This window comes from Drosophila kikkawai, chromosome 2L, assembly GCF_030179895.1.
Source record: "Drosophila kikkawai strain 14028-0561.14 chromosome 2L, DkikHiC1v2, whole genome shotgun sequence".
NCBI lineage: Eukaryota > Metazoa > Arthropoda > Insecta > Diptera > Drosophilidae > Drosophila > Drosophila kikkawai.
In genome coordinates this window covers 10,953,795-10,967,329 of record NC_091728.1, presented here as the reverse complement: position 1 = coordinate 10,967,329, position 13,535 = coordinate 10,953,795, and the positions used below count along the sequence as shown (strand labels likewise).

Here is a 13,535-nt window from a genome sequence, read left to right as displayed (position 1 = left end):
TTGAGCATGTTATATTTGGCCGAATAAACAAATGCGGCTGGGGGGGGAAAGCATCGCTCCGGTGGCCCAGGGAAGCACAACCATTTTGCGAAACTTTGACGGCGAAATGCAGAAGTACAAAGTGAAAAGTAAACAACGCACGGCGGGGCAACTCCGATTGTTGCTGCTGGCAAAGTTTTGCGCAGAATAAATTGCACAAAATTTAATTAACTGCACTTGAGTGCGTGGCCTGGTCGTTCGCAGTGCTCCACCCCGCCGCACTCGCCTCCACTTCTGTCCACTGCAGTGGCGTGTGTGTGCGATAATCATAATTCAAAGTTCCCTCTTTGGCTGGGCGTGTAAGGCAACACAAACAAAGGAGAGCACCGCGAAACTTTATGAAATTGAAAATTGCACAATTTTACAGTTCAATGCAGGGCGAAAGGGTCGGGGCGGGGCGGTGTTGGTTGGTGCGGGACGGGCACGAGGACACGGCCAACGGGGCGCATGAGCTATATGTGTGTGCGAAGCATAAGCCAGGGAAATTGCTAACAAACAATCGGGATACACTTTCATATGCAGACACAGCGGGAGAAGCTACGTGGAGCAGAATCATTTCCCACGGGATTAAGCCACTTAATTGAGCTCTAACCACTCGGATACGGAAAATTGAGCTTTCACATAGTGTTGATTTTCTGAGATTAGACTATGTATCTGTTCCATCCAGAACTAAATCCTTGCCTCATAGATATTGCTTTGCAGCACAGGTTGGGATCTTATTTAAATTTTGAAGTCTAACAAAAGATACTTAAACTAATATTAACCCCTTGAATTATTCTTAAACAAATTGTCATGGCACAAATCTTCTAGATCTGCTTTACAGAGTATTCAACATTCTTCACTCTCTGAAACCCAGGCAGTGGGAAAACTTTTCCAGCGACCGTTTCAGCGGGGAAATAGCAAGCAAAACGCGCCAGAAACGCGCTTAATGACGCGTATCTGCTGGCGCTCATAAACAACAAAAGCAACAAGGCGTCTTTTATGGCCAGGACGCTCTCCTCCTTTTTCCCCACCAGTCTTTTCCGTATGCCGCCCACTCGCCAAACGGAACTTTTGGCCACGGTTCGTTGGGGCTGAAAGTAAGCTGAAGCCGAGGGGGGCTCGAGAACAGTGTAAACAAATTACGCACGCATTTTAATTGGCTTTCAATTGCGGTAAAAAGCACGAGTATCTCACGGATGCAATTAAAAAGTATCGTAGCTGACCCGTAGCTGCCTCTCCCTCCAGCGAATGATCTGTGGAAAATTTACGCCGACGTGACAAACATCAAACATGCTCCATTAGCCACCGATACTGAGCCTCGAGCTATCATTTGCCACTAGGAAGTTGGAAGAGGGAGTGTGTTAGATTACAGGCGGAACAAATTAAAATTATAATTATCAAAATTTAAATTGTTACATAAACAATACAAAATTAATGATTTGGGAGCGAAAACTTTGCTAAAAATTCTGTTTTCTATTTTTAAACATTATCATTGCTTAATTTGGAACAAAGTGTCCCAAAATACCCAAGTGCAGCTCCTTAAATTTATTCTTGCATCAAATCTTTATGGTATAATGTTTATGTTGAAATGATATATGTTTACAAACACTTCTTGTGACGCTGAAAAATCCCACTTGTAATGCATCCATGTTGGACTCTGATTCCGGTCAGATATGGTAATAAATTAACATAATTTACAGCCAAAGCATCTTAAATGCATGTCACCACATTGCGAGCATTCACTTTTACGCTCTATCGGCGCAAACACATGTCTGTGCCCGGCGACGCCCGGAACAAAGGAGGAGGCCGAGATACAGACATTTTCGATGTCTCGGGGTCCAGTCGAGGGGACGGGTCTGGGCCGGGACTGGACCGGGTCTGGGGGCCCCTAATCGTCGCCGAGTTATCAAGCGTGGACAGGGGCTTTTTAATTTATCGCCGGGCCATGCAAAATGTGCAGCACTTCGGCGTTCGGTGGGTGCCAAGCTATTATTTTAGCTGGATCGTGGAAAATCTTATCGCCATTCGGCGATCAACACTGCAGCTATAATACATCTGCACATCTGGCCGAGCTGCACCCAAGAGGCATACCTGGGGCCAAAGCCGAGAGCCTGCGGCCAAAATTTATAGATAGACCGCTGCAAAAAAAAACCAATAGTGCCAAGAAAAGCCTAATGTTTTTAATGGTTTATAGCCCTGATACACCGAGAGTTATATGAACTAGGCTTTCTGAAAAGGTCGTAAATAATTGGTTTGCTTATATTGCAATCTTAATGCCCATCGATACGCCTGCTCTGAGCTGGTTTTATGCTCTACCCCACAAGTTGACTGAATTTCACCTAAATACTGGTAGTAGATTGCCCCCTCCGGTCCAGGAGCTGCAGTTTAGTGTCGCATTTACTTTTGATTGCCACCGAGAGCTGCTGCAGCCGCCACTTTAAATGGAGATTTTCTGGCACCGCGGATACGGCCTCCGAGCCGCGGCCAAATTACATGCATTACCGCAGTTTGCCGTTCGGTGTTTAGTTTATCGTGTCGGCCACTGTTTTGGCCAAGACAGCATGTAATAGCATTCCATATCAGGTTTTCCATCCACAAAAAAAAAAACAAAATAGAAGGAAATAAAGGGGGTCCGTGTGTGGGTCTCACTTGTCAACGGCCGTGATATTTTTCGGGTGCTGGAAAGTAAAAGTAAACCACGCACGAGCACTGTGCAAATCGATGCATAGTCCATGCAATTAGCTTGGAAATTGGCTGGCGGTCGAAAATGAAATGAATTTACATGGATTGCGACTAGCTAACTGCTGGGATTAGTGGTGTGGACCGATAAAATGCCATTTGGTTGAACGGTAACCAGTTTCTCATCGAAACATTAAACTGTTTTGTAGCTTTTACAGCGTTTTAATAACTATCTTTGGCCAAGCAGATTGAAATTCCCCTATAAGATATATTCATACGAATTGGATTATCAAGTATGTATCTTATTAGAGACGCATTCCACCTGCATGGCATCTGACTCCTCTCCATCCACACTACCTCCTCTCCCCAGAAATGCGTGTGCTTCCCAGTCAGATCGGCGTCGCTTGGTGAAGATGGCCAGACACCACTTGACCTCCGATTGTTAACTGTCGCACATTTATCATGCTGACCAGGGCTGGCTGGCGGTGCGGTGCGGTGCCGTGTGCGGGCAGGAATGGCTTACCTGATCTGTTGGCCACTTTTCAACGCATATTTCAGACGATTTATGCGACCATTTAAACGGAGTGCGCTTTAACATTATCAATTTAAATACAGATTGTGGACCCAGGCTGCAGAGCAACTCGAACAACATTTCAACGCGCTTACGGTCAAATAAAATATGGCAGACGCATGCAGATATTTACGCATTTAAATGAATGCGAGCACAGACTCCGGTCCAGATCCAGATTCGCATATTGGAATAAACAGCTGAACCATAAGACAGACAGACGGACGGAACGACCAACATCAACATGGGTTTCGTTCGGCTTCATTCATTTCCTGCTACCGACCTGGCCTGGTTTTGCACACTCTCGGTCTTCAAAGGAGAGTTTATTAGCTTTGTTAAGAGCTCTGTCAAAGGGAGCTCTGTGCTGCTTTTTTATAGATGTGATGATGGGATGAAAAATGCGGTTGACTGGAGTTATAATCGAGATTTTGAATATAAAATGTGTAAAACATGTGAGGTATGTACTTTTCTAGCACAATATGTACAAGTTGTGCGTGCTCCTCATTACCTTTGGTTTACCCTGAGAATAGGAATCGCTAAGGGTTTAAAATCGACTAAAAACTATTCCTAATATATGGAATAAAATATACCAAGAGCATCTCGATATCGGCCCTGGGAAATATAGCTGCCATCTCTCGATTGCTGAAAACAAGCTGCCGGCTAACGAGGCAGCGGCTCACAGCAACAAGATAATTTGTTATACCCGGCCGACGGGAATGAAATAACAACAAGGCAACAACTCCTCCTCAGAGCGGCCAGCTGTGATGGACGCGACCGACCACACACGCGGCCATCAGCAATGGTAATGAGCGGCGGCGGAGGCCCAGCGCCAGTTGGAGCTGAAGTCAAAGGGAGACGGCTGTGTCCGAGCGACCAAAGACGCAGTCATCTATCAAAAGCGCCGCTGAGCAGCTTCGATTTGGCATCCATCTCCATCTGACCACACCACCACCCATCGTCCACCGTTTATCCCGGCACATCCCGTGCCACTACAGGCTTATGCCCAACCTCATGTTTATTAATGACATCGCCGGGCCAGTCGGAATAGGAGTCGACGGATCCTTGGCGTTTTGCGTAAATTTCCCGTAATTGGTTGTGGTCGAGTGCGTGCCGGGTCTCCGGTCTCTAGTCTCCGGTCTCCGGGCCAGCATTTATTAGTTACGGTTCTGTGTTATTGGTAAATACTTGAGCAGCCGAACAGGTCGAGCGGGCTCTTCCTTTGCGGTTGATTGATTTCAATGTTGATTGCTGAATGCAAATGCAAATCCCACTGTGCCTCTGACTATTTAGTGCGCTCCGAAATGAAGTGCACGTCTCCTGCTCCTGCTTGTACTCCTGGATATACCCCTGGCTCTACTCAGCCAGTCAATACCCGAACTGTTGCATCAAGTGTGCGGTGAAGCATTAAGTGGGGTAGCTCGGTCCCGGGCTCCACCCATGCATGGCCGATATAAAATTCGGTTTCAAATTCTTTTTCATTGGCAATTGGCTTTGTTACGTGCCCATTTAAATATTTTCCACAATATTTCTTTGTACCTTTTCGTCGAAATAAAAATGCATAAATTTCACTTCATGGGAAGTAAACATATGGAATATTTCTCATTGATATCAGGGGTTGAGGATGGAATAGGGACTTTTTTTGGGCATTTGTTGTCTTTTTTTGAATGTATTCAAAAATGTTTACATCGTTAAATGAATTCTAAATGTACAAAAGGCTTAAATTATATAAATAAAAGGCAGTAATTCATAAATAAAATCCCATAAAAGATTGGTGAAAAAATAAGCTTTAAGGGTTCAAGTGTGGCTTAAATTAGAGCCTTAAATTTAAAGTTTACTAACCAGTTTAATAAATGTAAAGCCAATAAAATATAAGCCTACCACTACTACTTACCGATTTCCAATTGTGACGCGCCTCCCGGCGGGCTAGGGCTTAGTCCTCCAGCTCCAGCTCCGACTCCGGCAGCGGCTGCTCCCGCCGTTCCGAAGGCCACTCCCAGCCCGCTCTGGTCGGCCAATAAAATCAAAGCCAGTGTCAGCCAGCATAAAGCTTTACTGTTATTAACACCATGACGCTTAATGTGGCAATAACTTTTTAAATAATTTGTTGCCGAATGCCAGAGGCCGTAGGGTCCTTCAATTGTTCCCGGGCAATCAGAGGGGCAGTTCCGCCGCCTGGCGGGTCGTGAATGAATTGAATTCAATTGTTGTAATTTCATTGCCGGCATTTTGATTTCGCGTTATTCTCGTCTCTTCGCGTTTCTTCGCACGTTGCTAATCTTCACAGGCTTTTCTACATTTTGTTGCTCCTTCCCTGCAATGAAATGTGGGGGAAAGACATGGTGAGAAATCGGGGAAATTTAACAGGGGGTTAGCGGAGGGTTTTCAGAAAACTCGCTTAATTGGCGCGGCTTTAAGAACGGGATCGGTCCTGGGAGAGCGAGGAGCTGCCATCCACCCCTAAATACATCATTGTCAGCAAATTAACGTGACGTGACCTTGCAAACTGTCGCGTTTTTGTCACATGACAGCAAGTCATGGGACTGGAGACCCCAGGGCGGCCGCCTGTCTCCCCGGCACGATTTCCAGAGCTGAGCAAGCACAAATTTATGTAAAATGTCAGACGCACACACACACACACACACACAAAAACCGAGGACCTAAACTCCGCCGTCCCCCAGCGGATCCCTCGGCGCGATGCCAAAACGTGTCAAAATACAAAAATATAAACAGCGCGAAAAACTGAACGAATGTGCCGCGCACAACCGGCCGGCAGAAGGGGGGTCTAGGGGGTCTAGGCCCCTCCTCCGGCAGCCGGAAATGCGGCAGCCGTGCCTGTGTTTAATAGTGGCAAACTTAAAGCATCCAAAAAACTAGTTGCCAAAAGTTTCTCGGACAGAGAACTACCAATATAGAGTGAGTACCATACAGTTGGAGTTCATAAATTTAAGAAAATATTTATCAAAACTTTGCTATTTGCATTGTGGCTTACATTTACTTTATTTCATAAAATAAATTAAAGAGAAATGTTGCTTGCAAACTTGAGTACGTAGTAATTTTATTAAAAACCGACTGACAATAAATGCAATTTATTCAATCTTTCAACTAAGACCAACATCAAGTTTATTAAATATTTTTTTTTTTTAAGGAACAAGGTCTTTGGATATTTGCTAAAATTCTATTTTACTTGCTTACATAATTTCCCTCAATTAAAGTTCTAACGCTTAAATCATTGAAAAGCCCATCAGATTTCTTCTTCGCTGATGTGTCGTCGTTTGTGCTGACATCTGCTGTGGCCAAAGTTCGACGTCTGATAGTTTTCATCTGCTTAAAGTGTCTCAAGAGGAAAAGATCAAAAGGCTCCAGCAAACAAAATGAAAACTGTTCACAGGCATTTTGCCGACGCGAAAATTCACTCGAGCAATTAATAAAATGTGAAAAGAAAAGAGCAGAAGAAAGGCAAACGACAGAGCGATAAAGGGAGCAGGGGCATCTGGGGGATCTGGCGCCCACACTTCCTTTCATATGCGAAATGAAAAATTTTACGCCAACTTGACAGTGGAAGTGGCAGCAAAGTTGCAAATGTGCCGCATTTCAGTGGCTGGCGACTGGTTGTTGCTAGTTGTTTGCCGCTGCCGTTGCTGTTGTCGCCGGCAAAGTCGCCAAAAATAAAGGCATACAATTTTATGGCAACAATCCCGCCCGCCCGCCACTTGAGCACACAGAGAGTGGAGCGGAGTTTGGAGCAGTCTAGTAGTTTTTATGGCCACAGGCAGGTCTTTTCGCGGCAACTGCCCACTTCTGTGCCCCGCTTCCCCACGGCCGCAACTGCAATGAGGCAAGAGCCAGCCCAGTTGCGAGGTGGAGTGGCAAATGATCGGCCCGGCGGCTTGAAACATTCAAATGCAGATGGGCTTATGATGGAGGGATGTGCGTACATCGAGAAGGAATCGGTACATGGGTTATCGCATTGTGAATAGAGAAATTTATATTATATATATGATAAATTACTACCAAATATCCAATAGTAAAGATATCGCTACCCGTCCAACCTAAAATAGTTCCTCAATATTATCCATCACAGTTTTTAGAGACACTACCATTTTTCCCGAAATGAGAATCTCATTTTCCACCACAAATTCCATTTAAATTCCCATCATCCAACATTTTACCCACTCTCCTCGTCTCTTTCGCAAAAGTGTCTGGCTCTACTTATTTCCCACATAAAATATCCATAACATTAACCACAATTACCATGAAGAGAAATAAAAAATGGCTTCGTCTCTGCTCCGCCTGCCGCCACTTTTTGGGGTCTTTATGGTATGCTGTTGTTATCAGTGCCGTTGTCCGACGCCCACAAAGCCGAAATTAAAAAATGGTTTAAAAAATGTTTTTCTATTAATTTTTCCAAGCTGTCCTTTTTTTGCAAGCGTTGGTGTTGTTGTCGTAGTCGTCGGCGACGTCGGCAACATGTGTTGCATGTGGCAATTAAATGCCAGCGACACAGCACCAGCGCAGCAAAAAAGAAGAAAGCCAAATGCAATGGAAACGGAGAAAGGGTATATCGCGGGGGCAGGGCCAGAGGGAGAGTGCAATAATTTTGGCGTCGTGTCTTGAAGAGCAAATAAAATGCAACTTTTTAGTGACTCAGCTGGTGGCGGCAACACTAGCAACACCAGCAACAGGGAACAGCAACAGCCATGCCATGACAACACCAACAATGGTCGGCAGTTTTTGGAGATCAAATGATGGCGAAAGTAATTGGAATAAAACAGAGTTGGGATGTTAAGAGATTGGAAAATTATGAAGTTCTCGGTGGATAGTAATATTAAAGACTTAATTAAATAATTTGGTATATTACTTCTTGCTTAATTTTGTTTTTAAGCATATTTTTCAAGACACTTCTTTAAGATATGAACATCAGCAATAACCCTAGTCCTAGCTTAATAGGCTAATATCACAATCCACATTCACATATCAAACAAATTCATTACATTTCTCTTTACTCACTTGCCAACTGTAATTTTTTAATTTTCCACTGAATTACATATACAAGGCTCTTTTTCTGGCCATGATTCTTAGGGCCCCAGCTTTTTAGCTTCGCCATTTACACAGCCATAAACTATATGTCGCGCGGGTTGGTTTGCCCGTGTGGCGGGGCAACTTTCGCTTAGCCAAACGAAAGATTCCCAGAGCCATAATTTTTCCACGTCTCCGACGCCGCATAATTGCAGCGTAATTTCTGCGCATTTATTTTCAAAGTCTGCAACCTTAACCTTAGCCAAGTCGCCCAGACGCGGCGGCAGGAACAACAAAGAGCGGAAATGCAGGCGGTCAGGCCGGGAATTGTGGTTGGGAGGGAGAAGAGAAGCAAATCGGAGGTGTTATAAATATTCGCTATTGCCGGGACTTTGACCAATTCTTTATTTTTGTTTGCCTTGGTCTTGCCACGACCTTCGCGACCTGGCAGATTTTTAGTTTTGGGTCTCCCGGCTTACAATTAAAAAAAAAGGGGGAAAAAGCACGACAGGAAAAGCGCATGCGCGTTGCAAGAAATTTGCAATACAACAATTTGCACTTTCAGATTGCATATTTTGGTTACACTCTAAGATTTAAGGGGTAGTTATCCAAACAATTAAATAAAATATATATTAAATGACTACTAAGCTTGTGCCCGTGCTCTCAGATTAATCAGAAAAAGTTAAAGGTTTTTACTGGATTTTTTAAGGAAAATTACAATAAAATTACAAATATTATATCTATCTATAGTTGGTACCCTTCAGTAGATACCATATCTAACTATCTACTACTGACACAAGGTATCTTTTGCACAGTGGAGTTAGCAAAAAAACTGTATGAGACATCTCTTGACTTTTCTCTCCTGTTTAACGTCGATGAATCAAATTGATTATTCCATAAAGTCTAATCAAAATCAAGTTTAAATATATTATTCCCAAACTCCTAATTTTCGATATGATTTGTGAGAAGAATTAAAAAATGGTTACACAACGACACAAACTTGTTGGCCAACTTTCCCCCCAGAGCTATTCCCATTCTCTAGACATCTGAAGGCATTGGCCAAATGCACAATTCCCGCGCAGCCGATGGAAAGAGTCGTAAAAGGCGAAAACCTTTGCCCCCAGCAGTCGTAAATGCAAACGATTCGCCGGATGGCTTCGAAGAGCTGTCAAGATGGCCCAGAGGGGCGTAGAGCTCACAGCTCACAGCTAGCACCACGCCCCCGCAGAGGCACGCAACTAGAGGGGCACATGTCCCGGCACTGAGAAAAAAATCTATAAAATCATAAAACCATATCAAAAAGACTTATTTGAGAAACACAAATTCCAAATATTTTTAAGAACAAATCGTTCTTCTTAGTATTATATTAGAATATATTCTTTCAACATTTTAAATATATATATTTTTCAGTTTCAGTTTCAGTTCATTTATTCTCCAGTGTGGACTCCTCCCTCGACATGCCAGAAACCTGCTCCGCCGAGTGGGTGGAGCTGCCAGTGTGTTCCCAGACTAGTTAGGAAAGGCCAAGTGCGAGTCGAAATTAAAATTACAAATCCATAAATATGAGTGATGAAGACGTAACGAGAGGGGCAGGCGAACCGGCGATGACTGCAGCCCGAAATGATTTCGATTCGAGGCGAATGAGTCTTCCGCAGGGCTGTAACTCTAGGACTCGTCATAATATTTTCGAAATCAAAACTACGCCATAAACCTAAGCGAGAGTGGAGGTGCGATATTGCCCGACCGAGGCACAGCTGGCGCTGACAGAGCGCGAATGTCTTCCTCTCGGTCCGTTTAATGGGTTTTGCCGTTTCCTCCTCCTCGGTTACGCCCCTTGTGGAGCCGGAGCAAGGACAGTTGTTAGCGGCAACGCCTATCTAATCATTTCGGTGTTGACACTTGACACTCCAAGCAAAAAAGCTGGCTGTGTAAGGTCTTTGTCTTGCCTGCCATAGAACAAGCTGTCCGCACAAGACTTGATTTTAATTTTATGTCACTTGCCAGGTCGGCCTTTCAACTGCGCCGCCTGTGCGGGGAATTAAAAATATTTAAAAGTTGTAATGCCAGTGTTTTGTGGCTGTTGGAGGATTGCGACTAATGCAGGCCCAAGACACAATAAAAATGCCAGATGTGTACAGCACTAGCAACCATTAAATTCGGTTATGTGTTGCTTGGAAGACATTTTAAAAATACTTTGAGGAATCCATTTGGCATCTTATGTAGCAGCTTTAAATATTAAGTATACACTTAATCTTAAAAAATATATAGACACACTTTTAAAAGGAAATCAATTGGAAAATCTTTACATTTCTCCTTCAGAGTCCTTCTCTCGGTCATAAGTTCAACTGCCATTCCTCTTCCGGGAAATATTTACTCGGCACTTGCCGACCAAGCAACCACATTGATTTGTAGTTTTTTAATGTTGTTCTTTTTTTGGCCGTGTCCTATAAATTATTAACCAAAAAAAAAAGGAAAAATCTTACATCGTGTTGAATGGGTGTTGAGGCGTAGCATGCAAAACAGTGGCCGCGCAAATGGCGCATGAAGGCAAAATCAATAAGAGCAGCGCCGAAGGACTTTCCAGCCAGCGAGTGGAAATGCCAACTCAGGCCATTTTTGTGGTCGGTTCATTTCACAGGGTCCGTCCATTACCCGGGAAAACACGCTTATTTAAGCAATAATTCCTTGGCTCACTTTCCTTCGCCGTCTCCTGCTCCTTCCCTCTGCCTTTTTTGTTTTTGATTAATGGCCGTGTTCATAAAGTGACACATTGAAAATTGGAAAGCAAATCAAGCACAAAGAGCAACACCGAAAGTCGCAAAGCAATCGCATGAAATCAGCACAAAAGTAAAAATAAATAACTAATGCGAGCGGAGGAGGAAGGGGCCGGAGACAGAGGGCAGCCGGGCGAAATGCTGCTAAAAGTGTAAAAAGTTGAGCCTCGGGCCTAAAGGTCGTCAAAGTGAAAAACTCGATAAATGAAAATGGACAGCAGCAGCGAAGGCGCTGCGCACGAATTGAAACGGAAATCCTTATTGAACTAGAGTGAGCGGAGGCCCCGTCTCCAAGGAAGGTCGAGTGGCTGAGGACGACGCTGGGAGGTGGAAAGTGGGCGATGGCCAGCTATGCTGCTGCGTCGGCAAGCCGGAAAAGCGTGCTGCCGAAAATTTGTGCTGCTGAGTGGCCACCGAGAGTGCTCTGTACTCCGCTTTGCACTGGGAGAACCCGAAGCTCGTTTCCCGCCAGAAGCTGGAGTCAGCCGGGGATGAACTCCCCCTCTGCCCCATTGGGCACGATTTTCCGCAGTGTAGCTGAAGCTAAGCATGACGGTCCAGCGCCGGAAGTGAAATGGCAACGCGTCACAAGCGCATTCGCAGCGTGCCGGAAATGGAGGGAAATGCCTTTCTCGATCCAACATACACAGTGGCAGCCAAAAGTGCGTATTGGTAAACGAATTTTAAAAATAAAATATATATAATAACGATTAAATTTTTAATACTAGTCTAGCACTTGTCAACTAATCAAGAAAATTAACTTTTGTGTACCTGGCCATCAAGATATTGATTAGCCTTACTCCCAAGTAGTGAGACTTCCAGATACTCCTCTTAAACCACCAATTGGTTGGTGCTCAGGTCACCTCACAGAAGACCCAACAGATTGCCAACAAATTCCGAGCATCCTTCACTTATCCCAATATGGGGCCACCGAAAGCACCCTGTAGATTAACACGTCTGGATGCTGGCCGAGGCCACAACAGCTTTAATTAAGCACCAAACGCAGAGGAGAGTTCCTCGTGCCAGTTTTGCTCCGTATCTGCAAACACTCATCCTCCGGCGCCAGAGAGCTGAGGGCTGAGGGCTGTCTATCTCTGTCTTAACTGCCAATTTACGTAAAAATGCCGGAATAGATGCAAATTTGGGCCAGTGCGGACCCGAATCCAGGCGGACCCAGTCTATGCTGGGCCGTTTGTTGCTGATTTTTCATTTATACCCGTTTTTGGCCAAAGGGAACTGCGCACTCTGTCCCCCCAAAATGGGCGGTTGTCCCGCTGAGATTGTGCTCTGGCGCCTTTTGGAGCAGGTGGACGATGGCCCGACGGAGCCCGTAGATTTCAGCATAACGAATTGGATTGTCATGGCAATCGATAAATATTCTCACGCAGAGTGGCCCTGGCCAAGGCGACCTAATAATGCCTAAGTGGCCGGACATGTGAGCTGGACTAGGGCAGAGTCAGACTATTTCATGGGCGTTCTAGTTTTGAAGCAATCATAAGCTGCAGTCACATCAAAATTTAAAGAGAATCACAACACTTTTCGAAACCAAATTAGGTTTCAGGGCTTTTCTAATAATCGATAGAATGCTCTTCGGATTTATGCTCGAGCAAGGGGTATAATATTTTAGATTAGAAATTAATATCGCATCATCTACTTTGTTAACTGCAAATTGAGTCAACTTTCTGATACACAAGTTATTCATAATGTAACTAACAACCTTTTACAAAAACAGTTGAAAAATTTGCACCCTCTAATAAACTTTATTTATTATTTCACAGAAAAAACATTGCTCTTCGTTTATAAATATAAAATACGACATACAAGAAGCCTGGGCCTTAGAAAAAACCAAGTAAATCTTTCCAAATGCCATTGGTCAGTTTTAAATGATAGCTCTCCAAACGGTTTTCCATGCGGGCTGGGCAAAAAAAAAAAAAAATTGATTCTAGCCTTCCCTCCACTCCACTTTCTGGTACCCATACCCGGCGCCTTTGCCAAATAGAATTTAAATCTGCTAAATCCTCGTACATGACAGTTTTCTATGTTGAGTCCTTGTCCTTGGGTCTTGGCTCCTGTTGCCATCTCAGGCCAGAGGGAGAGAGTGTTCCCTATCCCCTTATTTATTTTTACTTACGGCGCTGCTCCTCGAACTGCTCCGGCTGTAATGTGGGATTTCGTCTGGGAAGCTTCGCTCTGTGTGCGGTCTTGAGGTGATTTTGATTGAGTGCGATTTGTACTTTGTGTCGCCTACGTGTTTCGGTTTTTTAAATAATATTTACCTCGTGTGCTCCCCAGGACTTATTGTTGTCTTTGGTCTTTGATTGCGCAGGATGGAACGGCCTCGACCCTACTTTCGCTTTTGCTGGGCCTTGTAACGGATATTCGTTCAGATAGTATTTGCTCTTTGCCATTTTGCTTTTAGTGTGCGAGATTTGTACACTGTTCTGCTGTGTTTGCTTAGTCGAGAGACAGGAAATGGA

At 44.3% G+C, this 13,535-nt stretch overlaps 1 protein-coding gene across 1 annotated transcript in view; it reads right to left on the bottom strand.

The window, feature by feature from the left end:
• Ddr (discoidin domain-containing receptor 2) overlaps nucleotides 1-13,535 on the bottom strand; it is a 95,077-nt gene that overhangs the window by 68,180 nt on the left and 13,362 nt on the right. The window contains exon 2 of the mRNA XM_070289045.1: nucleotides 5,160-5,579. Coding sequence (XP_070145146.1) covers nucleotides 5,160-5,493 — 334 coding nt within the window. The 5' untranslated portion in view covers nucleotides 5,494-5,579. The remainder of the gene's footprint in view (nucleotides 1-5,159; nucleotides 5,580-13,535) is intronic.